Source organism: Cervus elaphus, chromosome 27, assembly GCF_910594005.1.
Source record: "Cervus elaphus chromosome 27, mCerEla1.1, whole genome shotgun sequence".
Taxonomy (NCBI): Eukaryota; Metazoa; Chordata; class Mammalia; order Artiodactyla; family Cervidae; genus Cervus; species Cervus elaphus.
In genome coordinates this window covers 29,467,319-29,494,250 of record NC_057841.1, presented here as the reverse complement: position 1 = coordinate 29,494,250, position 26,932 = coordinate 29,467,319, and the positions used below count along the sequence as shown (strand labels likewise).

Genomic DNA, 26,932 nt, shown 5'->3' with positions numbered 1-26,932 from the left:
GAATTGACTTTGTACTTTTAGCTTTCTATGAACAATCACAATGTACCCTCTTTCACATTCTCTTTTCCCTTCATTTTCCCTTTTTTCCTTTTGTAAACACCCAGTCACATGCACATGTGCACATACACACACACATGGAAACATCTCCACACACAGATTCACACATACAAACATATATGCATACATACACACAGATTTACACAGAGATTCCCCCATAAGATTGCTTACAATCATACAATTTTTAATTTCAAAGAGATCCCTGGTTTCCATAAAATTTATTTGGAATGGTCTCTTTGATTTTTCTGCTAATACCACCTCCTATTTTCAGAATTAAAACCTTCTACAATAGAGTTGGATAACTCTCTCTTGTCACCTACATAAATCCACTTAAAACTTTCTTCCAAAACTTTACATTTAAAAAAACATTTAATCAAAAGATCAAAGTTATGTAATAACATTGAGAAACTCCTGAAGAGGGTAAGGAGTTCCCTACTGGCCTCAACATTAGCACAGACATTAAAAATAATATGATCCATCTTAAATGTTGAATGAGTGAATGCATGAATGATAACTATACAGATTTAGATTTATGAGAGTGATATTTTACTTTTTTCTTATTTGGTAGAAACTAAAATTGAATTTCTTCTATTACATTGTCATTTACTGCTGAAAATACTAGAGCTGTAATTATTCCACTTATCCAGGAAAATAATTCCTATTTCCAACATTTCTCAAAAGATAACAGGATAACTCACATTCAACAATTCTCAAGAACGATAGTTATTACATCAAACAGTTGTACTCTTGATTTCCTCTCTGTAATGTGCTCTCTTTGCAGATTCACTCAGATTGCGCTGCAAACCAGCAAGTTACATACCGCATCTCTGGAGTAGGAATTGATCAACCACCTTACGGAATCTTTGTTATTAATCAAAAAACTGGTGAAATTAATATAACATCCATAGTTGATCGAGAGGTCACCCCTTTTTTCATTGTAAGTGCATGAATGTGTGTGTTCGGGCCTATATTACTTTTGAAATATGTTCAGATCATATTTATTTGATTTCAAGAGTCTCAATATTGGGCATTTTTGGTTGTCTCTTATTTCATGGGCATTCAATGACCTGACAGAAACAAAAGGTTAAGAGAAAGAGGAGTGTTTGCTTAACAGCCTTAGCAAAAGAGCTAACCTCTCGTCAGTTCCCGTGTCAAGCTAAGTGTTTGTCAAGAAGGGCAAGCGCCTAACTTACTTCTCTTTCTTTAATTCAGTTGAGAATATCAGTTCCTCTTCACTCCAATGCCAAATGGTGATTTCTGGAACTCCAGATGGAGCCTTTCCTGAGTGAACGTACTTGATGATAAATTCACATTGCTCAACTCCCCTGAGCTCAGAGTGTGCCTTGGAGAAACTTTAACTCACCCTTAATCTCACTCTATTCTTTACAGTCACCGTGACAAAACTTCAAACTCTCAACCTCATTTCCACTTTATGCAGTTGACCTGATGACCCGCTTCATTAAAAAGTTTGAGGCCTTCCATCACAAACTCCCATAATTAATTCTCTCTCCTCCAGTTCAGAAATGTTCTGAATTAAATCCAAAAAAAAAAAAAAATGATCGATTTTCTGCTTTTTCCCAATGAATTATCCCAAGAGCTAGCTATTTTCCCATAATTATCTGTCCAAGAACCTTAATCAATTTACTTTGTTTTTTCATCTCTCTTCTGACTGCTCCATTGGCTGCTAATCGATTTCCATCTATCACTAGGGTCAACACTTGTTAATACTTGAAAAACAAAAATAGAGAAATTTTAATATCTTTCTTTGATCTTGTAACCTCTCCAATTCAAACCCCATAATTTTCCAAAATGCCTTCAAATAGTAACCTCTGCTTGCAGGTTTTCACTCATACTGCTTGTCTGTAATGCCTCAAACTACTTTAATTCCTTAGTCTACTATTCCATATCGGTATTCCTGCCTTGTCTCCCACAATGTTTCCCTGAAAATTCTAAAAGCCAGCCTATTAGCTTCTCTTGAAACACATGCCTTTTTATATGAAACACAGTAAGTTCCCTATGGGCTTCCCACATAGTGCTAGTGGTAAAGACCCACCTGCCCCTGCAGGAGATGTAAGAGAGGCAGATTCGATCCCTGGGTCAGGAAGATCCCCTGGCAGAGGGCATGGCAACCCAACTCCAGTATTCTTGCCTGGATAATCCCATGGACAGAGGAGCCCAGTGGGCTACAGTCCATGACGTCACAAAGAGTTGGACACAAAGAGCATGCACATACGCACAGTAAATTCCCTACATACCAACGAGTTTCATTCTAGGAATGCATTCGTAAGTCCTGCAAAGTTAGCCTAGGTACCCAACTAATACAATTGGCTATGTAGTACTGTACTGGGATAGATTGATAATACATTTGCATCTTTAAAAGTTTGCAACTTGAAGGTTCATATGTAGGGGACTTACTATATATCACACAGGCAAAATAGTATACAATACACTTATGTAACACCCAATAAGTGAAGCTGGTATGCTGCAGTCCATGGGGTCACAAAGAGTCGGACATGACTAAACGAATGAACAACAACAACAAATAATAATATAAACACCCACATAGCCCTCACTTATCCCATGAATGCTATATTTCTTTGAAGCCCCTGTGTGACTCTCCTTTGAAATAATCTCAAACTCCATAACCCCTATTCCTAATTCCAAGCAATGAGTTTTTGCCACTTCACTTCCTTCCTCACATGAATCCTTTTCCTTGGAACACCCTGTCAATTATCTGCTTCACCTGTTGAAATTTTCTTTGAAGATCTCTCAATCATTACATCCTCCTATGAAGTCATAGCTATTTTGTTCTTCCTTTACATAACTTATCATGTTACCTTTTCTCAAATGGGATTTTGACTTTGTGTTTGCCTCCCCTTCTAAGTACTGCTTGTGCCTACCTTTGAGTAGGAAATCATATGTCTCACTGTTCTTTTAGTTTCCCACAATACCTAAGCATAATGCTCAGAGAAAGCGAGAACTTAATAATTACGGGTTGCACCATGTAATTATTCCTCTTTTTTCTCCTAGATCTATTGTCGAGCTCTGAATTCACTGGGCCAAGATTTAGAGAAACCTCTTGAGCTTAGAGTCAGGGTTTTGGATATAAATGACAACCCTCCAGTATTTTCTATGTCTACTTTTGTAGGAGAAATAGAAGAAAATTCTAATGCAAGTAAGTAGTCTACTTTGTTAAGTAAACAAGACTATTGGGTTTCCAGATCTGTTTCTTAACAGCCAGGCATCTAGAGGCTAAACTCTGTCAAGATACTACATCACAAATGTGAAAGATAAGTTTGGAGAAGCATGTAGAACAGAAAGGCATGAAGAAGGCTCCATCATGGCTTTCCCTTCAACCATGGAAGCAGCTCCAACTGTCATACACAAGAAGCAATGCTAACGAAATGGGAGGAATTTGCTCACACACCACCTCTGTAGTAGATTCCTAAGGAAAAATTCCAAAAGTATTTTGCACAGTGATGACAGAGGCACTGGGAAGAGAATTCAGCCTCCCAGTCTGACTACTATGAGGATGTCCATGGTGACTCAAACAGAAAAGAATCTGCCTGCAAGGCAGGAGACCTGGGTTCAGTCCCTGGGTAGGGAAGATCCCCTGGAGAAGGGGATGGCTACCCACTCCAGTATTCTTGACTGGAAAATTCCATAGACAGAGGAGGCTAGCAGGCTATAGGTTCATGGGGTCGCAAAGAGTCAGATATGACTGAGTGACTAACACACACACACACGGACTACTTGAAGGGGAATCTTATCCACTTCTATTCATACTGCTTTTAAAAAATTTTTTAACTACTTTAAAGTAACTCACAGAAATCACCTCCAGACAATCTATTTGGTGTTCATAATCTTAAAGAGCTTTTTAGGCAAAGAAATACAAAACACCTACAACGCGGGAGACCTGGGTTTGACCCCTGGGTTGGGAAGATCCCCTGGAGAAGGGAACGGCTCCCCACTCCAGTATTCTGGCCTGGAGGATTTCATGGACAGAGGAGCCTGGAGGGCCACAGTCCGTGGAGTCGCAAAGAGTTGGACATGACTGAGTGACTTTTACTAAATACAAAGCAAGCATTTTCCCCTTCTTATATATGATTTAATAAATATACATTTTGTTTGCTTTTTAGTCAAGGCACCGATTTTATGTATTTGAAATGTATTTTAAACCTAATCCTGTTTGGTCCTCCATGTGGATTTAAAGGTGACCATGTCAAGGGATGCCAGTGGAAGGGCACCAGAAAATCTAGAAACTAGATCCAGTATTTACTCTCAAGAGCTTTCATAATCTAAACGTGCAATTACTTCCTTATGGATTACTGTTAAAAGCAATATTTTAACTGCCAAATATTCAGTCCCTTGTGCAGATAGTGTATTAATTGCTTAGGGTACCACTGAAGATTGTCCTAAATATATTAAAAAACAGCAGAGACACTGTCTCATTTAAATTTAAAACTTCAACTAACCATAGTACTTTTAAGGAGTATAATTTCTTGTAAATTCAAATAATTCTTACACTTTAATTTTTATTTGTTAAAATATTATACCTATATTTTAAACTTTTAAAAATACTACTATAAGAAGGTTTGCTATAAAAATTTCACAAAATATGAGTAAAAATGGAATAAAATGCTTTCTTTGCTCTCCTTTGTACCATTCTTCAGAGGCAAATAGAATCACTAGTTACTTAGGTACATACTTTCTATAATCATGTAGATATATATAAACATATTTTCAAAGAAGGAACAAATGTGACCATATTTTACATACTAATCTACAGTGTGAATTTTTAAATATATTTTGAACACATTTTCATATTAGGAAATACAGGTTTCATCATTTCTTTTTAAGAGTTTCATGAGATTTTATTATATGAATGCACCATAATTAATGAAATAATTGCCTCTGAAAAACACTTAAAAATGATGAAATAAATCCACACAGATATTGGGAGAGAGAGAGAGAGGGACAGGAGCTGATAGTTTGTGTCTAAAGACAAATTGTGCTTGAAATAGAGTTGAGTATAGAAAAGTCTAGTTTATGAATGCTGGCAGCTCTTCACATTCTCCAGCATTCTTCATCAAAACTACCAATAAGATTATTGGAAAAGGTGAAGAACGGGTGCAGTATGTAATTAAACATGCATCTCTTTAAACCTACTAGACACCTAGTACTTTACTAGAGACCATGCAAACTAGAATAATAAAATATATTTACTGAATGCACATTATTCAATAGGAACTTCACATAATTTTATTTCATATAGCTATTTAATTCTTTCATGAATTCAGTGAGGACAATCCAATTTCATCCCCATTTATAGATGTAGAAACTGAGGCCAAGATCACATAGCTAAAAAGTACTATAGTTGGGAGAGTTAGTCTGTCCTTATATCACTTTGTTTCACCATAGAAGCCTTTTAAAAAAATAATTACACTAGAATAAGAAATGTAAAAGCAGAGGAAAATATTTCCTTGTTTTCTAAATATCAGTAATGTCTAAAGTTCCTGGTAAAATGTGATCTTTTCATCAAGACAAAGGTATTGAAAGGAGCTAAAATATTGATATGTTGAAGCAATAGAAAAGGAAAGTGGTGGAGTTCCCATTACATGGACTAACTAACCATAACACTTTGTTGGAAAAGCAATATACTATATTACAACAAAAATGCAAATTGTCCATTTGCAATCAATCTTTCTTGATTTCTAGATACACTGGTGATGGTACTCAACGCTACTGATGCAGATGAACCAAATAATTTGAACTCAAAAATAGCCTTCAAGATCATAAGACAAGAACCTTCAGATTCACCAATGTTTATCATCAACAGATACACTGGAGAAATTCGAACAATGAATAATTTTCTAGACAGAGAGGTAATTTTTGTTCTTTTGAGTGGGTTGTAGTCTCAATGGAACTGATTCTAAAAGCAAGAGTTCTAAGCAGAAGAAATGAAAAAGAAAACAATAGTTTAAAATTTTAATTACATAACCTTTTCACATAATGGGAATGACATAAGAAATATTTGTGAGATGAAAAAAATAAGAATTCTTCAAATAGATTTTATACTCATTTCTCATTTAATCTTACTGGATTTGTCTCAATTTGAGAAAACTACATTCTAAAAGTACATAAAAATACACAAGGTAGACGTAAAAGCTCTATTTTCTCTATTTTTCTATATTTTTTCTAAGTTTGTTCTACAATGAAATAAATTTAAGAAACAATTGCTGTAATGTCCCCCATCTTCGTGAGTCACAATGGAGGTGAACACAATAGAAGCCCCAAGAATTTTTACAGGTTAAGAAACTTGCTTATCTTTCTTTTTTTGTTTTGTTTGTTTGCTTATCTTTCTTTAATCTATCCTATCGTAGAGTCATTTGACAAGAGAATTCTTTTTTCCCTTTTCTCTTCCTATATCTCACATACTGATAGCCCACTGATTACTTTGGGAAATGACTCACAGAATCAGAAGGATGGAGAGGAATTCAGTAATATTCAGACCAGTCTAGTCACTTGCAAATAAAAAATAATTACTGATTTTTACCAAGTTGAACCATGTTTTTCTCCAGATATATGCCCAGGAGTGGGATTGCTAATCATACGGCAGCTCTAGTTTTAGTTTCTTAAGGAACTTCCATATTTTTTTTCATAGTAGCTGCAGCAATTTACATTCCCACCAACAATATAGGAGGGTTCCCTTTTCTCTATACCCTCTCCAGCATTTATTGTGTGTAGATTTTTTGATGACAGCTATTTTGGCTGGTGTGAGGTAATATCTCATTGTAGTTCTGATTTGCATCTCTAATAATTTGATTTGCATCTTTAAGTGATGTTAAGCATCTTTCCATGTACTTTTTGGCCATCTGATGTCTTCCTTGAAGATATGTCTACTTAGGTCTTCTGCCCATTTTTTGATTGGTTGTTTGTTTTTTCATATATGGAGCTACATGGGCTGTTTATAAATTTTAGAAACAAATCCCTTGTTGTTCAAATCGTTTGCAAATATTTTCTCCCAGTCTCTAGGTTGTCTTTTCATTTTGTTTATGGTTTTCTTAGCCATGCAAAAGCTTTTGAATTTATTTAGCTTTCACTTGTTTATTTTTTTTAATTTATTTTTCTATTGAAGGATAATTGCTTTACAGAATTTTGTTGTTTTCTGTCAAACCTCAACATGAATCAGCCACAGGTATACATATATCCCCTCCCTTCTGAATCTCCCTCCCATCTCCCTCCCCACCCCACCCCCTAGGTTGATACAGAGCCCCTGTTTGAGTTTCCTGAGCCACACAGCATATTCCCGTTGGCTATCTGTTTTACATATGGTAATGTAAGCTTCCATGTTACTCTTCTCATACATTTCACCCACTCCTCCCCTCTCCCCATGTCCATAAGTCTATTGTCTGTTTTTCCATCAATGTCCTGTTATTTTTGTTTTTATTTCCATTACTCTAAGAGATGGCTCAAAAAAAAATATTGCCGAAATTTATATCAAAGACTGTTCTGCCTATAGTTTCCTTGAAGAGTTTTCTAGTATCCAGTCTTACATTTAAATCTTTAATCTATTTTGTGTATCATGTTATTTTTGTGTATGATGTTAACGAATGTTCTAGTTTCATTTTTTACATGTAGCTGTCCAGTTTTCTCAGCACTGAACACCTCTTAATATTGAAGAGACTGTCTTTCCTCCATTGTAAAGTCTTGTTTCTTTTGTTGTAGATTAACTGATCTTAGGTGCATGGGTTTACTTTGGGTTTCTATATTGTTCCATTGATCTATGTTTCTATTTTTGTATCAGTTACATGCTGTTTTGATGACTGTACCTTTGTAGTATAGTCTGAGGTCAGGGAGTCTAATTTTCCTAGCTCCATTTTTGTCAAGAGAGCATTGGCTTTTCAGGATCTTTTGTGTCACCATACAACTTTTAAGATTTTTTGTTCTTGTTTTGTGAAAACCACCACTGGTAATTTGGTAGGAATTGCATTGAATTTGTAGATTCCCTTAGGTAGTGCAGTCATTTTGACAATATTGATTCTTCCAATTCAAGAACATGGTATATACTTCCATCTGTTTGTGTCATCTTTGATTTCTTTCATCAGCATCTTATAGTTTTCAGAGTACAGGTCTTTTGTCTCCTTAGGTAGGTTTATCCCCAGGTATTTTATTCTTTTTGATGTAATGAGAAATAAAATTGTTTAATTTCTCTCTCTGAGACTTCATTGTGAGAGTATAGATTTCATTGTGAGAGCAACAGATTTCTGTGTATTAATTTTTTATCCTGCAACTTTACCAAATACGCTGATGAGCTCTAGCTTCCTGGTAGCATCTTTGGGATTTTCTATATATAGTATCATGTCATCTGCAAATAGTGACAGTTTTACTTTTTCTTCCCCAATTTGGATTTAGTTTATTTCATTTTCTCTGATTGTTGTGGCTAGGACTTCCAAAACTATGCTGAGTAAAGGTAGCAAGAGTGGATATCCTTGTCTTGTTCCTTTGTTCCTGATCTTAGAGGAAATATTTTCTAGCTTTTCACCACTGAGTAGGATTTTAGTTGTAGGTTTATCATATTTGGCCTTTATTATGTTGAGGTATGTTCCTTCTATGCTCACTTTATGAAGAGATTTATCATAAATGGGTGTTGAATTTTGTCAAAAGCTTTTCTTTTGATGATGATGACAATGAAGATGATCATATGTTTTTATTCTTCAATTTGTTGATGTGATGTATCACACTGATTGATTTGCAGGACTGAAAAATCTTTGCATCTCTGGGATAAATCCCTTTTGATCATGGGGTATAATCTTCTTAATGTATTATTGGATTTGGATTGCTAGTATTTTGTTGAGGATTTTTGTGTCTATTTTCATCAGTGATATGGGCCTATAATTTTCTTTTTTGTGGTACTTTGTCTGATTTTTGTAACAGGATGACGGTGGCCTCATAGAATAAGTTTGGGAATATTCCTTCCCCTACAATTTTTTTGAATAGTTTCAAAAGAATAGGTGTTAACTCTTCTCTAAATGTTTGATAGAATTCACTGGCAAAGCCACCTGATGCTTTATTTGTTGAGAGTTTTAAAATCACAGTTTCAATTTTAGTACTTGTGACTAGTCTGTTCATATTTTCTGTTTCTTCCTGGTTCAGTCTTGGGAGATTGTACCTTTATAAGAACTTGTCCATTTATTCCAGGTTGTCCATTTTATGGTGTACAGTTGCTTGTAGTAGTTTCTCATGATTTCTGTGGTGTCCATTGTTACTTCTCTTTTTTCATATCTAATCTTATTAATTTGAGGCCTCTCCCTTTTTTTCAGAGCAGATATTCTTAACCTGAGATTTGTGGAGAGCCCTCAAGACATCTCTAATTATGAATCCTCTAAAATTATATCAACTTTGAGTGAGGATACACACAAACATATATTTAGAAAAGGCTTCATGGCTTTTACCAGCTTCTAAAAATTGAAGCACCATTGAATAGAATCAAGAAAATAGATCATCACTAACTGTACTGCCACATCCTGCCACTCCCCAGAAATGCAAACATTTGCTATCTCTTTATTCTACTTGCACATTCAAGGGCTAATAATTTAGGTACAGAATTTTCATTCTATAAATCCCTGGTAAACGATCTCTCCCCTCCTAACAATTTTGGTCTGCTTCGCCCTTTATATTATTTTTCAACATATAATAAGGAACGAGGGCTTTTAAAATTTTTGCTTCTTTTAAATAATGCTAGATAGGCATTGTTGGAAATAGAAGTGGCAGCTTCATATCGATTCATGTGAGATTTGTGAATTTTCAACATTCTGTGTTACTTCTATCTTCATCATAGATTTATGCAAATGTTGAGCCAACATTTTAAAAGATCTTTGTACAAAACAAAATAAGAACTGTCTACATCAACTGTGATATTGTTTGTTGTGTCTTTTTAGCAATATGGCCAGTACTCTCTAGCTGTAAGAGGCTCAGACCGAGATGGTGGGGCAGATGGTATGTCAGCAGAGTGTGAATGCAACATTAAAATCCTCGATGTCAATGATAACATCCCATACATGGAACAGCCAACAGTAAGTATTAGTCCTTGAATTTTTTTAAATTATTTATTTGGCTGCACCTGGTCTTAGTTGCAGCATGTGGGAATTAATACCCTGACCATGGATTGAACCTGGACCCCTGCATTAGAAGCTTTCAGTCTTAGCCACTGGACCACCAGGGAAGTTCCAAAGTTTGGGGTCTCTATGGGGGGGGGGGTCACCATGCAGCATGTGGGATCTTAGTTCCCCAGCCAGGGATCAAATCCCCACCCTCTGCACTGGAAGACGGAGTCTCAGCCACTGGACCACCAGCAAAGTCCAGTCTTTGAATTTAATAACTTTAATTTCTTTAACTTCTAAAATTTGTTCTAACAATTCTATTTAGAGATGTACATGTTAGTTATTTTTAAGTCATAACACAAAGGTACACACATATTTCATCTCGTGTTTGTTTATATAATACATATGAAAAAAACCCATATTTGAACAATGAAAAGTCAGACCACAAACATGGATCCCCTTTCTATATCATGAATAACTATAAACATTCTATATAAAACTAGTATAATTCTCTTTCTTACATAGTTTGTGCTAAAATATTTTTACTTCTTGTTTCAGTATTCCATAAGCATTGAAGAAAACGCTCTGAATTCAAATTTGCTCGAGATTAGAGTAATAGACTTGGATGAGGAGTTCTCAGCTAACTGGATGGCAGTCATTTTTTTCATCTCTGGAAATGAGGGGAATTGGTTTGAAATAGAAATGAATGAAAGAACAAATGTGGGAATTTTAAAGGTTGTTAAGGTATGGTATCCTATTATAGTATATCCTATCCAATATTTTCTTTTCTTGGCTCTTTTTCAAAGTGGTAATCTTAAAATGATGTTAACACTTCACAAACTTGAGTGGGCAAAAGAATAAAAATTACTGTGTTTTAGGGTTATATATGATATAGAGCCTTTTATAGAGAGTTTTTCTGCTTATATCATTTCATAAAAATAGGCACTGAAGTTTTTACTTGAAACTCTTTCCTATCAATACAATATTCCCTCATGGATCATATAAAGGGAAAGCATTTTTAAACATAAATCTTGTTTTATGCTTGCAACAATAATTAATTAATCCTTTCAGTTTGAAGAATTTTATTTTTAACCAGATTCAACATGGCCTAAAAAAATGTGTCCCTGTCAATACTGTACATCAATTATTATTCACTAACAATATTCATCATATGAATTAAAACTTGTTAGTTTATCCAGAGTTTTTTTACAAAATTAAAATTAGACTACAGTCCATGGAATTCTCCAGGCCAGAATACTGGAGTGGGTAGCCGTGCCCACCTCCAGGTGATCTTCCCAACCCAGGGATGGAACCCATATCTCCCACATTGCAGGTGGATTCTTTACCAGCCTACACACCAGCGAAGCCCAAGAATACTGGAAAGGGTAGCCTATCCCTTCTCCAACAGATCTTCCCAACCCAGGAATCAATCCAAGGTCTCCTGCATTGCAGGCAGATTCTTTACCAGCTGAGCTACAGGGAAGCCCACTGTACTTGCAGGATTATCAAATTCTCATCTCACATTGGCTGCTGACCCAGGCTTATTACAGGCATACATACACTAGAGATTTGGTCCATATCATAGAAATTTGGTCCCAGTCAACAGAGTTCTTCCGTGTCTCCACTACATTATTTATCCACCAATTTAACTGCAGTAGAATTTTCTCTGAGATTCAGAGGAAAAATGTCTGACTCCCAGGGGGTTGACAGTGAAAGTTTCACCCTGTGTTGTTAGACTTGTCAGTCAATTTTTTAAAATCTGCAACAGCTGTGCATGGATTGTGTCTGATGCACACAACACGTATTCCTCATGGTAAAATGCAATCCTCTTTTAACTATTTCCTTCCTTCAAAATTGCCCTGGGAAATGAACTCCTGAGGAATTGCATCCCTATAGGAACGTGTGATCATTTGTCTCATATGTCTTCATAAATGTCACCATACCTAGAGCCTCCATTCACTTAGTCATTGTGCACATGCCTTAGCTTATGCTCTACAGTATCCCTGCAAATTAGGCTCTATGCCCACATTACAAATAAATACACTGAGGTTCAGAGAGAGTTTGTAACCTGCTCAGTTCTCATCTCTAGTAAGTGCGACAACTGACACTCAAACCTCGGCTTCTCTAGCTATTAAGTTCACATTCTTTTTTCCACTATCCTACCTAGACTTCCATGCTGGGAAAACTGAGTCCTAATCTATTACACCCCAAACTATGATGTTACTGTAGAAAATCAATTTCTCTATCTGGCCTCAATATCTCTATCTGTAAAATGGGAATAATGTTGATTTTTCTCCCAGATGTGTGTGACATCATGTATCAATTCTTTTTAGGATTATATGCATGTAATAAGTGCATAGAGCTTCCCTGGTAGGTCAGTCAGTAAACAATTTGTCTGCAGTGCAGGAGACCCAGGTTCGATCCCTAGGTCAGGCAGATCCCCCTGGAGAAGGAAATGGCAATCTACTCCAGTACTTTTGCCTGGAAAATCCTATGGACAGAGGAGCCTGGTGGGCTACATTCCATGGGGTCGCAAGAGTTGGACATGACTTAGTGACTAAACCAGCACAATAAGTGCATATGATGTGTATCTATACATAATTTTATAACCATTCTTGGAGTTGCAAATTGAGATAATATTAGAGCAAAGACTGAAAATTTTAGCTAATTGGAGAGCTCAATGTGTGAATTGATGGTCATCTAATCTACTCTTGTGAAAATTTAGAAAAATGTAGTTGGTATTTATGTGCATACTGCATAGCTGTGGATTATATGAGTAGTGGATTTTGACATCATCTTTCATAATGAAAATTACTATTTGATAATTTTATAATGTAAAATGAATTTTTTCCTAGATATATTGAATAAACTATAGATTTCTTATTATTTATATATTATATTCTATTATTTGATTTAGTGAAAGAAATCACATATACAAAATAAAATTTCTTATAAATAGTTCTTTATGGATAAAATCAGTCAAATGATTGAGACTAGATATATTTGGCCCATTCTTTGTAATAAATAGAGCTATTTTCTGAGAAACGTGAAATGATAGCAACTAGCATAAGCTCTCTTTGCACTACAAAATCAATGGATTTGACCGTCTGTATTATTTTAAATTTTTTAATTTGGTGGTCAGTTAGAACTCACATATTTTTAACTTTTTCAACAAAGGATCTAAGACAACTGGATTTTTTTCTTACTGTATTTCATGTGTTTGTATTGAATTGAACATAAAGTAAGAATAGACTGTGTATTTATATGTATTTATATTTTATTAGAGAAAAAGATATGAGAATTTCTTTTGCTTCTAATCAAAGAATTTCTCTTTCCTCTAGAATGCTTTTTTTCCTTCTAGTAAAACCATTTCACTTTGTATTTTCTAGCCCCTAGATTTTGAAGCTATGAATAATCTGCAACTTAGTCTTGGTGTTAGAAATAAAGCTGAATTTCATCAATCAATTATGTCTCAATATAAACTCACAGCAACTGCAGTCTCTGTGACCGTGTTAAACGTAATTGAAGGCTCAGTGTTCCGTCCAGGTTCAAAGACATTTGTAGTAAATAGTAATATGGGACAGAACTATAAAATAGGGGACTACGTAGCTTTGGATCTCGACACAGGTCGGCCTTCAACAACTGTTAGGTAAGACTGACTTTTTCCAACTAATTTTCACCACATATTGAACTGTATCTGAATTAAAATAGTTATCACTATTTTTGAAATTCAATCATATAACATACAAACTGGTGAACTGTTACTTAATTTAGAGTGTTACTTAATTTACTTAATTTAACTTAATTAAGTTACTTAATTTAAAGCATAAATATCTGTGAAAAATGTAAGACGGAAAGTGTGAAGGTTTAAAATGTGAAAATAATTGTATCTTGAAAGTTTGACACTCCTGTGTTTATATATTTTATTGATCAGTTAGCTGATTTCCACATATCATGGTATTCCTCTTAGAAGATTTGATGGATTGATTTTCCCATTGCAAATCCACCCATTGAAATCAATTAGATTTAGCTAACTCGTATCAGTTACTTTCTTACTTTAATCAGCACTTAATATTGGTCAACAATAACCTTGATATGAAAAAGTTGGTTACATTAAGGAAAAAGTCATGCTTTGTATTTTTTTTAACTCTACATATCCGAATGTTTCTACTTGATCATGAAAAATCACTGTATTATATGTGCACACGTATTTTGAAAAGTGCCTGTAGTCAAGAACAATGGTGGGATGGAAAGACCTCACAAATGAGTTTTAAAAGTTTTTGCTCTGTAGTCACCTCACTCCATACGAGTATTATAGCTCTTACCACACTGTGCCATTACTGTTTGTTTGTTGGTTTTTAATGTTATTGGAATATAGTTGCTTAAGGCTTCCCAGGTGGCTCAGTGGTAAAGAATCCAGTTGCCAATTCAGGAGAAGCAAGAGACGTGGGTTCAATTCCTGGGTTGGGAAGATCCCCGGGAGGAGGGCATGGCAACCCACATTCTCGCCGCAATGGAGAATTCCGTGGACAGAGGAGTCTGGTAGGCTACAGTCCATGGAGTCGGAAAGAGCTGGACATGACTGAGCGACTGAGCCGGAGCTGGAGCATAGTTGCTTTCCAGTGTTGTGTTAACTTCTACAGCAAAGCGACTCAGCTAAACATATACATATATCCCTTCATTTTTGGATTTCCTCCCCACAGGTCACCACAGAGTACTGCCTAGAGTTCCCTGAGCTACACAGTAGCTTCTCATTAGTTACCCATTTTATACATGGTATCAATAGAGTATATATGTCAGCTCCAATCTCCTAATTCACCACACCCCTCCTTCCACCTTGGTATCCATACATCTGTTCTCTATATCTGTCTCTATTTCTGCTTTATAAATAGATCATCTACACCAAATTTTTTCAGATTCCACATACAGGCATTACTATCTACGGTCTTTGCACCACCATTGCTGATAAGCTCTCTTGTACTCCACAGACGTGAGTTCACTGAGGGAAGACTACACCTCTGCCTCCGACTCCTTTCTAAGTTCTATTCCCACCATTTAGCACAATGCCTGACACAGACAGTTATCTAACCAATGTATGTCTAACAAACATATAAATGGAAGGAAAACTTCAAAGATGAGGAGAGGAAAAGAATAGAGAATAGGATAGAGGTGCAAGACAAGGACGGAGTTTGGAATCCACAAGAAATTCTGTAAATTCACTGTGTATATAGGAAGGGAGTGGAAATAGGAAAGGGATGAAAGACAAGCTCTGAAGAAATAACTTCTTTGGTAAAAGAAAAGTTTAGAATTAGCAGCAGTCCAAGAAGTTCCACTATCTGGGTTGTCCAGGACAGTTCTGATGCTACCAAAATCAAATGAAAATGAGGCTGCAAGTATCAAGGGATTGTTCAGACATCCAAGTGGGTATAACAGACATTCCATCACAAGTGGTTGCTTAATTCTTTTTCTTAAATTTAAATCCCCATCCTTTTCTGAATGTCCTCAGACAAAGTTTCTAATGATTGAAAATTATATTCAGGGGTTATATCTACTGGCAGGAAACATGTTTTAAAATCAAAACCATCACCTCACACCAGTTAGAAAGGCCATCATCCAAAAATCTACAAACAATAAATGCTAGAGAGGGTATAGAGAGAAGGGAACCCTCCTACATTCCCTTCTGTTGGTGGGAATGTAAACTGATACAGACAGATGGAGAACAGTATGGAGATTTCCTTTTAAAAAAATCTAGGAATAAAGCTACCATTTGACCCAGCAGTCTCACTACTGGGCACATACCCTGAAAAAACCATAATTCAAAAAGACACATGTACCCTAATGTTCACTGCAGCACTATTTACAATAACTAGGGCATGGAAGATGTCCATTGACAGATGAATGGATAAAATGTGGTACCTATATACAATGGAATATTCAGCTCAGTTCAGTTCAGTCGCTCAGTTGTGTCCAACTCTTTGCGACCCCATGAACCACAGCACGCCAGGCCTTCCTGTCCATCACCAACTCCCGGAGTTCACCCAAACCCATGTCTGTCGAGTCGGTGATGCCATCCAACCATCTCATCCTCTGTCGTCCCCTTCTCCTCCTGCCCTCAATCTTTCCCAGCATCAGGGTCTTTTCAAATGAGTCAGCTCTTCACATCAGGTGGCCAAAGTATTAGAGTTTCAGCTTCAACATCACTCCTTCCACTGAACACCCAGGACTGATCTCCTTTAGGATGGACTATTACTCATAAAAAGGAATGACTGAGTCAGTTCTAGTGAGGGTGGATGAACCTAGAGCTTATTATACAGAGTGAAGTCAGAAAGGGAAAAACAAATACTGTATATTAATGCAAATCTATGGAATCTAGAAAAATGGTACTGACGAGCCAATTTGCAGGTAGGAATAGAGACACAGACACAGAGAACAGACTTGTGGACACAGCAGGGGAAGGAGAGGGTGGGATGAATTGTGAGAGAAGCATTGAAACATATACATTACCATATGTAAAATAGATAGCTAACACAGGGAGCTCTGTGAAAACCTAGATGGGTGGGACAGGATGGGGGGGTGGAAGGGAAGTCTAAGAGGGAAGGAATATATGTATGCTTATGGCTGATTCACATTGGATGGCAGCAGAAACCAGCACAACATTGTAAAGCAATTATCCTTCAAAAAAATCAAAATCAATCTCTTGCTCTCTCTACATAACTAACATTAATTTGTACCACTGTCTTTCAAAAACAGATACGTAATGGGAAGAAATCCAGCTGACCTGATCGCTATTGACTCAAAAACAGCAGTAATTACTTTGAGAAATAAAGTTACTATGGAACAATACAAAATACTTCAGGGAAAATACCAAGGAACAATTCTATCTATAGATGGTAAGAAATCAGCTTATTTTTTTCCCTTCTCATGGAATTTGTGTATACAGTTATATTATATAGACATGGAACTTATATATACATATACATTCAGAAACTAAAATTTTAATTATTGTATTTTGAAGTACCCTTTTTCCAACAAAAATTATCACACTGGGCATTACAGAATCAAATCCTGAATGATACAAGAGACATTATAATTTATGGTTAGGACCGTGAGCTCTGAAATGAAACTGGATTGGTATATTGTACTGTCATTTACTAGCTACAGATTTTAGAGAAGTTATTTAACCCATTTATCCCTCACATTTTTCTTCCATAAAATGGGACAGTAACATTATGGATTTAGAAGTACTTAAGGAGTTATTAAGTACTTCCCTAGTGGCTCAGACAGTAAAGAATCTGCCTGCAATGTGGGAGACCTGGGTTCGATCCCAGGGTGGGGAAGATCCCCTGGAGAAGGGCATGGCAACCCACTCCAGTATTTGTGCCAGGAGAATTCCATGGGCAGAGGAGCCCAGTGAGCTATAGTCCATGGGGTTGCAAAGAGTCAGACATGACTGAGCAACTAACACTTTCACTTTCAAGGAGTTATTACAGTAAAGTGCTAGACAAGTGCTGACTTTGAATAAATGTTAGTTCCTATTAATGTCGGTAATTGAAAATTTTTAATTATATTGTAGAATTATTTTCAAATAGACACAAAGCCAAGCTAGCTTAACTTTATATGATCCTTAGTTGATGTACAACTTCATGTAAGCAATTTGGAATTAGCAAATTTATTACTTTTCAAGATGAACAGCTTTAAATTAGGTTAGATCACTAGGAGGAAAGTTCCTCAAAGCTGATTCTAAGCAATATTTGCTGTGTCAGCTTCTCATTATTCATCTGTCTCTTTCTTCTCTTTTTCTTTCAATTGTCCTAAAATGGGATTGACAATTTCCACTTGCTTCACGGATTAAAAAGAAATAAAGGAGCACTTCTTTAAAGTCATTCATTAATTCAGAATTTTTACCAAGTTATGCTGGTCTTTTTCACAATCAGTCAAAATAAATGTAGTTTTTAAAATGTGTATTACAAATAGAAATGTTTATTCCATCCACAGATAAGCTTATTTCAGTGCCGAAATTGTCTTAAGCAATTGCTAGGTTACTCCTTTTCTTACACCCAAAATCAAGCTTAATTGGACACATGAAGGAGAAATTGAAATTTAAGCTTACCAAAACTGTAGGTTTATGGCAAGTAGGGAACAATACCTTTGTCATTAAAAAATACAGTTTTCTGGGGTAAACATTGGATCTGATGATAACAATAAAAATAACAAAAACAGTAACAATAGAATTGTTGTACTCTAACACAACAATAACAATAGAATCAGCTTAGCTTGACTGAAATGACATGGACTTTGATATCAGATAGATTAGGATGTGGGCTTCTCAGGTGGTGCAGTGGCCAAGAATCTGCTTGCCAATGCAGGAGACTCGAGAGATGTGGGTTCAATCGCTGGGTCAAGAAGATCCCCTGGAGTAGAAAATGGCAACCTGCTCCAGAATTCTTGCCTGGAAAATTCCATGGACAGAGGAGCCTGGTGGGCATTGCAAAGAATCGGACACAATAGAGCACACGCGCACACACACACAGACTAGGACGTAAGCCTATCTCTATTATGTACCTGCAGGAATTCCTTTATTCATTTATTCAGAAACTATGTATTGAATTCTAACCAAATGTTAGCCACTGTGCCAGATTCTAGAGTGACAATGATGAACAAAGTCTGACAACAAAACTTAGATCTATAAAATAGAGATAATAATCCAGCTCACGGGGTCTCAGGAGTCTGACACAATTTAGCAACTGAACAACAATAATAGTAACTTGCTGAAACCAGCAGCAAGTATGGAGCCATTAAGTTGAAACAAATCACAAATATCTCTCCTCTTCTGTTTAGCCAACAAAGACAATAATTTACTGAAACTTCGAAGGACAAGAAGAAAGCAAATTTGAAATATCTGATAGTGAAATAAAAGTTCTTCACTTTATTAATAATGAAAATCCATCCCCCACCTCCAACAGTGCCAAATTCTCCCTCCTATGGGTTGTTTGAACTGACAGTTGTGAGTTTGAGGATATGATGTTTTATTAGTAGGTGATTTCTATACAAATGACAGACCAACCTGCTCAAAGTCTGTTGGTTTTGTCATCCTATAAAAGGAAAAAAAACAAAAACTGAAGATGAAAGACAGTAAAACAGCAAATAAAATATAGAGAAGTGTGCAACACATAGTCTAGAAATGTCTCCACACTGACTTATAACACACTGCTGACCAACACATAACGTGTTTACTGTGTATGTTTCTCAACACATGGAACAGTTTTTCTCAAGCACTAATATTTACTCATAATGATTTGACTGAAAAACTGAGTCGCAGACAAAAGACAATATGGGGGGTTACTGAATTGGTAGGAATTAAGACACTGAAATAAGTATTTATGCAAAGAGAAAATAGTTTCGTATCATCCAACAATTATTAAACTAAATGTATAAAATAATTCTTTCATTTTAAACTCTGTTACAGATGCTCTTCAAAGAACTTGTACTGGTACAATTATTATCAACCTTGAAAATGGTGGCTGGAAAACCGATGGTCCAAATTTGAATGGAAGTACTACCAGTGAAAATGGCCTTACTTCTGGCGATGTTACCACTAATGGCGATGTAGTTGGTGTCGGTATTACCAAAAATACTTTCACTGTTGGTGGCACAAATGATTATAATGTAGGTTCACCTAATGTTTATCAGCCACTAGGAGATAATGTACATTTTGGTCCTGCGGGCATTGGACTACTCATCATGGGATTCTTGGTCCTAGGATGTAAGTATTTGAACAGTCCTGTTTTTATGTGTCCCTCCAAAAAAACTAGGGAGGCAATTAGTTTCTGTCCCTTTGATGAAACATATTCTATACATTCTTATTTTGTGCAATTATCAAGAAATTTCTGTTTGATGTTGGGTTTATGACATGAAAAAAAATCAGTTTTGATTTCTTAGAGTGCAGTAGAGGATAAAAACTATTTTGCATTGAGTCTCAATGTAATAGGGAAGTACCCTAACAGGCTTCCCTGGTGGCTCAGTTGGTTAAGAATTCCCCTGCAATGCAGGAGACTGCCTGAAATGCAAGAGACTTGAGTTTGATCCCTGGGTGGGGAAGATTCCCTGGGAAGGAAACGGCAACCCACTCCAGTATTCTGGCCTGAGAAATCCCATGGACAGAGGAGCCTGGTGGGCTATAGTCTGTGGGGTTACAACAGTCGAACACAATGACTAAACCACCACCAACCACCACCATAACAGACAGATTCAAACTGCTGTTTGAGTGAAGAAGACAGTAAGAAACAATTGATTGCAACAATCAGAAAAGGCTACATGGAGCAAGCAAACTCTGAGTTGGGTTTTAACAGATGAATAGGAGCTAGCCTAGGACAAGAAAAGGGGAACACAATACAAAAAGAAGAAAAAAACATCCATGTGCACAATCCCAAAAGAATGAGAGTACAAGTAATCTCAATCAAGGACTCCAGCAGAGAAGAAATAAAGGATGTGTCTGACAGTGGGACGAGAGTTGATACTACAAACATAGGGAGGGGTTAGCCTTGAGGGGATTTCACTTCACTTCAGTTCATTCGCTCAGTCGTGTCCAACCCTTTGTGCCCCCATGAAGTGCAGCACGCCACGCTTCCCTGTCCATCACCAACTCCCGCAGCTTGCTCAAACTCATGTCCTTCGAGTCGGTGATGCCATCCCACCATCTCATCCTCTGTCATCCCCGTCTCCTCCTGCCTTCAATCTTTCCCAGCATCAGGGTCTTTTCCAGTGAGTCAGTTCTTCGCATCAGGTGGCCAGAGTTTGGAGCTCCAGCTTCAGCGTCAGTCCTTCCAATGAATATTCAGGACTGATCTCCTTTAGGATGGACTGGTTGGATCTCTTGCTGTCCAAGGGACTCTCAAGAGTCTTCTCCAACACCACAGTTCAAAAGCTATGCTAAAGCTGTGGAGTCTAAGAAAAGGAGAGCCAAAGAGAAGAAGGGGTAAATAAACTCCAGCTTCTAAATTCAATTGTCTGAGTCTTTCCAAGGTTACCCAACTTTTCTGAGCCTTGCTTTTTTTTTAGTATCTATTTTTTAATTTTTATTTTTTAAATCATGAAGGTATGATAACACATTTACAGGAGACTTGGAAAACACAGAACAAAGTTACACATAGTTCCACTATATATTACAATATTTTTAAATAGATAAGATTCTTATTTGGAGTTTCAATATCGAACTCTCCAGGCCTCGCTTTTGCCTTCTGTGAAATAATAAGACTTACTTTACAACAACACTTTGATAATGAAAAAGAAGTATCACGCATGGGAGCAATTAGAAATAGACCACAGGTTTCCCTGGTGGCTCAGTGGTAAAGAATCTGCCTGCCAATGCAGGAGACATGTGTTCAAGCCCTGATCTGGGAAGATCTCACATGCTCCCGAGACATGAAGCCACAGCTATTGAGCCTGTTCTCCAGTGCCTGGGAGCTTCAACTACTGTGTCCACAAGCCCCAACTACTGAAGCCTGTGGGCCTAGAGCCCGTATTCAACCACAAGAGAAGCCACAGCAGTGAAAAGCCCACACGCCACAGCTAAAGAGTAGCCCCCAATTGCCACAACTGGAGAAAAGCCCATGCATGCAGCAGTAAAAACCCAATAAAAAAGCCAAAAATAATAAATAATTAAGCAAAAAAATTAATTAAAAAAATTTTAAAAAGAGAGAGATCACATCCTATGGTCACTAGAGAGGACCTAGTCAAGGATCTAGATATGAGGGTGCAATGTTCAATGGATTCTCCAAGCAGTCTTTAACATTGCTTTAGAGGATGATAGAGTGGAAATGAGCCAAATGTTACAATCTCTGAGGAATATTTCTCCTTTAATACTTTCCTAAGTAATGACAGGGGGAAAAAAAACTCATCTGTTTTAACAGTATAATACCATCTGTCATCAGAATACTCTGTAACAAGTAAAAATTGACTGTAGTCTGAAGCTCACATTGATTTTGTTATCTCACCAATATTCAGTTTGTTTTCTGAACCTTTCATAATTATGTTAGAATCAAGTGGAGTTAAATTAGGGATTCAAATTTAATCATCAGGGTAGGTTGTTTTGTTTTAGTGTGGTCCCACTGTTAATCCCAGTATTCCTGTCTTTTCCCCATCAGTGGTCCCGTTCTTGCTGATCTGCTGTGACTGTGGAGGCGCCCCTAGCGGCAGGGCTGGCTTCGAGCCTGTTCCTGAATGTTCCGACGGAGCAATCCACTCGTGGGCCGTGGAAGGTGCACAGGCCGATCCTGGGGTAAGTGCTCACCAATAACAGGCGGCCCCTTCACAGTCTTCAAAACTCTTGAACCAAGACACAGGGAATCACTCACAGTCTAGACTGTTCTTTGTTCTGAGAGAGCCGAGAGGGAGAACGAAGAGAAATCAAAGGTGCGTCAAAATTGGATGACAGCAGCCAAGAAAGCCTTTCTCAATGAGGTTCACATTATTTTTAGTACTTTTTTTTAATGTCTCAGATAATTTGAGAACAAGCCCACTGTATAACCATTGAAAGAAAAGAATCATTACAAATGGGAAAATGTTTCCTGTCCTTTAGGCTCTGACCAATATTGGTGTACCATGCATACCAGCCACCAATGCAAATGTAATTGAGTATGTTGACAACTCAGGTAAGAAAAAATTTTTTTAAGTTTTAACAATTCATTTACTAAGAAGGAACTCTGTTCTCTGTCTTTGTATACCTTACTACTTCCCAACCATCTTATCTTTACAATTGTCCCTATCATTCTTTTTTAGATGACTAATTTGCAAATTAAATGATAAAGAAAAACCTACAGTAATTATTATTCTTTTAAGCTGTATTTTTTTAAATCTTCCATAATCATCAGAAAGTACACAGGAGATGACTGGGATTTCTGTAAATAGAGAAGTACAAAAGTCAATTTTGGTTGAGATTCTTTTGTTTAATAGAACAATTGTTATTTATTAAAAACTACTCATTTGAACTTAAAAACAACCCTATTAAATAGATGTATGCTCATTTACTGAGGCTGGCCTCTGCCTCTACAATTCACAAAATCAGTCTAATAAAAAGAGCAATTAATTTTAAAAACTCATATTTTGAAAATAATTGTACCATCTTGCTTCTTTTCAAGGTAAATAAATATTACGGATTCTGTTTTTTTCAGTCTTTTTCAAACTTGTGATCATGACCTTTCCACTTTGAACTCTTCAAAATGGAAAAGACATAGAATGTTTATAACTTACAGAACTGGACCACATTCAAAACGAGGGAAATGCTAGTGTTTAAACTTATTTCTACCCCTGCGGCATCCATTTTTGTTAATGACACCAATACCTTCCACCTCAAAAGCAGAAACTCATTGTTGACTCTCATAGCTTCCTATTCATTGACACCCAATCAGTTCTCAAGACTTGACAAATCTTCAAACCCACAAGGATTTATTTATGCATTTAGTCCCTTATTAAATCTACAAACCTTGAGCAAAACACAATGAACAGCACCAGAATAAGAAGTACGAAAAGCTGTACCTAAACTCAAGAGCTTTAAAATATGAAAGCCATGGGACTGTTCCATTGTCAACACTCTCTGTCCATGGCACTTGCATAGTCTAGGCCACCCTTTTATCTTATCTATCTGGAATACTATAACAGACTTCCACTCACCCCTCACATTCAAATGCAAATCCCAGAGTCTCCAGGCAAGCCTTTTCCCTTACCATAGCCATGTTCTCTTCTCTGAAAGCCTTGGAGTGCCTGTGCTAGAGTCTAATATATATACACTGAGTCATGGGGTCCCATGGGGTCACAAAGAGTCGGACATGACTGACATACATAACAATACAACAAATAATTACTGAATTAACAAACTGGTTAATAATATTATTTTGAACTCAATGTCATATTTATAATCTCCTTTATTTATGTATTACCTTCATTTTATTTCTTTGCTCACTCACAACTGCATACCTAAATGAAGAAATTATACATTAGAGTAAGTTACTAATTTTTAGTTTACAATGCACTAGAGAAAATATAGTTTACTGGATTTAAAATACAGTTTACTGGGAAGTAAAATTTAATTTGATCAACACTTTTAGGAGTTTACACAAATGAGTATGGTGGCAGAGAAATGCAAGATCTGGGAGGAGGAGAAAGAACAACAGGATTTGAACTAACAGAAGGAGTTAAAATGTCAGGAGGACCTGAGATATGTCAAGAATATCCTGGAACACTAAGAAGAAATTCTATGAGGGAATGTAGAGAAGGTGGGCTGAATATGAACTTCATGGAAAGTTACTTCTGCCAGGTAAGCTCTCTGTCCCCATGCCTTCTTTCCATCCTGCACCCATATGTTTACCCCATGCTCAGTAGCTCCGTGATGCCCAACTCTACGACCCTTGGACCGTAACCCACCAGGTTCCTCTGTCCAAGGGATTTTTCAGGCAAGAATACTGGAGTGGGTTGCAATTTCCTCCTACAGGGCATCTTCCTGACCCAGGGACTGAACCCATCTCCTGTGTCTCCTGCACTGCAGGTGGATTCTCCACCACTGAGCCATCAAGGAAGCCCCATCTCTACCCCAGACCCCTACCGTTTTCAACAAGGGTATGGTGGGCATCTCCTAACTAGGTTCCCAGCCTCTGGTCTTTAGATATAGATGCTGGCAATCTATACTCCAGTCGAATAACATTTTTAAAATTCTGACTTGAGCACTTTACTCCCCTGCTTTAAAACAGCCAGTGGCTCCCACCTCTGATTTGTCTATGGAATGAAATCCAAAATTCCTTCACATAGCCGTTAACCAACTGACCTCTGCCCTCACACCTCCAGTTACTCCTTACCAACAACCCCACTTGCCCAGCGCCTCTGCCTTATTCACACTGGCCCACTCCCCTCCATGTCTTTTTTCATGCTGTGCTTGTCCTGGAATGCTTCTGTCTGATCATCTCTCTTATCAACCCCCACTCATCTTTCAATCCACTTCAAACATTTCCACCTTTCTGAAATTGTTAACTGTGCATCCTCTCATCCAAAATAGGATTGATGTTTCTGTAGGTGTATTTCTGTAGTACTTTGTACGTTTTATGGAATGTTCCATTGCTAAAATCTGTTAGTCACATGCCCATGTCCATACACGCTCTACATTATGTTGCTGGTACCTGGCTCAGTTTCAAGCACAGGGTAAAGAAGTAATGCAGTAAGAGTAACGGAAATTTTTAAAAGGGGATATATATATTATATTTATATACATTATATATATTATATATAATATTATATAACATATTATATAATAAATATATTAATTATATTTTATATTTTATATATTAATATATTAATTAATAATTAATATAATTAATTACTATATTAATATAATAAATATATTATATTATATATAAACACACATTATATATAAACACATTAGATATATATAATATTATATATTATACATTATACATTAATATATTAATTGATATTAATTAATTATTAATATATATTTAATATATAATTATTTTTATATATTATATATATATATAAAGACATATAACTGATTCCCTTTGCTATACAGCTGAAACTAACAAAGTACTGTAATGCAACAATACTCCAATAAAAAATTTTTTAAAAAGAAAGAGTAGGCCCAAGAGCCATAGTATACTTCTAGGACATTCTAAGAACCAGAGAGAACTAATTTTGCTATCTCCAGGTAGAGACAGAATTGCCCTTAGTTATACTACTTCTTAGGACACTTAAACCTTCAAAAATTTCTTACCTCTGAGACTGTCTCTCATACATTTATGTCCTTATACATCCTGGCCTAAAACACCTTCATTAACTCTCCTAATCAGAAAAACAGTGAAAAAGTCGCTCAGTCGTGTCTGACTCTATGCGCCCCCATGGGCTGTAGTCCGCCAGGCTCCTCTGTCCGTGGGATTTTCCAGGCAAGAATAGTGGATTGGTTGCCATTTCCTTCTCCAGAGAAGCTTCCTGACCCAGGGATAGAACCCAGTGGCTGATATTTTGAACTGAAATACCAGTAAAAAAATCTTTCAAATAGTAGCAAATAATAAAAGGACTGTTGCTGAAATCCATAGGCAGACTTCTTATCCATGTCCCTACACATGAATATTATTTTCATGAAAAGTACAATTTCTGCCACAAAACTTTTGCACTTATAGCTCCTTCTGTCCAGAACCCTCTCTCTCTACTTTACTCTCCCGGTGACTTTATTCCAGTTTCTGAACAAACACCACTTTATGAGATGCTTTCCCTGACCACTCTGTCTGAAAGACAAACCCCATCTCTCTCTATTCCTTTACTCTGCACCTTCTGACAGATACCTTTACGTGTTATTTTCTGGTTCATCCTACTGAAATGTAAGCCCTATGAGAAAGGGACTTTACCTGGTTTTGCTCATTACTTTATTGCCAACTTCCTAATCGAGTGTCTGGCAAACAGTAAGGACTCGAAACATAATTTTGAATTGAAATGGCACAATGAGTTGGTTTGCTAGGTGTTTCTGTTTAACCTGAAAGTTTGTAATCTAATATTGCAGACAAGAGAGATGAAATAAAAGCACACACGTCTGTGGGCTTTCACTTTGACTTGACAGAGGTTCCATTTTTAAGAACTGTCTTTGGTCACCTTCGATTTTGAACCTCAAAGTAGCATAGACCCAGAGTCAAACTCTCCTCTTATCTTGCTTTACAAACCACATGGAAATAAATCACCATATTCACTTCATCTGAAGGAGGACAAGTGCCATCCCAAAT

General features: G+C 36.7%; 1 protein-coding gene across 1 annotated transcript in view; it reads left to right on the top strand.

Annotated features, from left to right (window-relative positions):
- The window catches only part of DSG1 (desmoglein 1), a 42,841-nt gene that overhangs the window by 10,448 nt on the left and 5,461 nt on the right, over positions 1 to 26,932 (top strand). The window contains exons 5-15 of the mRNA XM_043888770.1: positions 839 to 994; positions 3,088 to 3,232; positions 5,776 to 5,942; positions 9,999 to 10,133; positions 10,719 to 10,904; positions 13,550 to 13,809; positions 16,911 to 17,050; positions 19,627 to 19,923; positions 22,304 to 22,437; positions 22,738 to 22,810; positions 24,263 to 24,471. Of these exons, the coding sequence (XP_043744705.1) occupies positions 839 to 994; positions 3,088 to 3,232; positions 5,776 to 5,942; positions 9,999 to 10,133; positions 10,719 to 10,904; positions 13,550 to 13,809; positions 16,911 to 17,050; positions 19,627 to 19,923; positions 22,304 to 22,437; positions 22,738 to 22,810; positions 24,263 to 24,471 (1,902 nt within the window). The remainder of the gene's footprint in view (positions 1 to 838; positions 995 to 3,087; positions 3,233 to 5,775; positions 5,943 to 9,998; positions 10,134 to 10,718; positions 10,905 to 13,549; positions 13,810 to 16,910; positions 17,051 to 19,626; positions 19,924 to 22,303; positions 22,438 to 22,737; positions 22,811 to 24,262; positions 24,472 to 26,932) is intronic.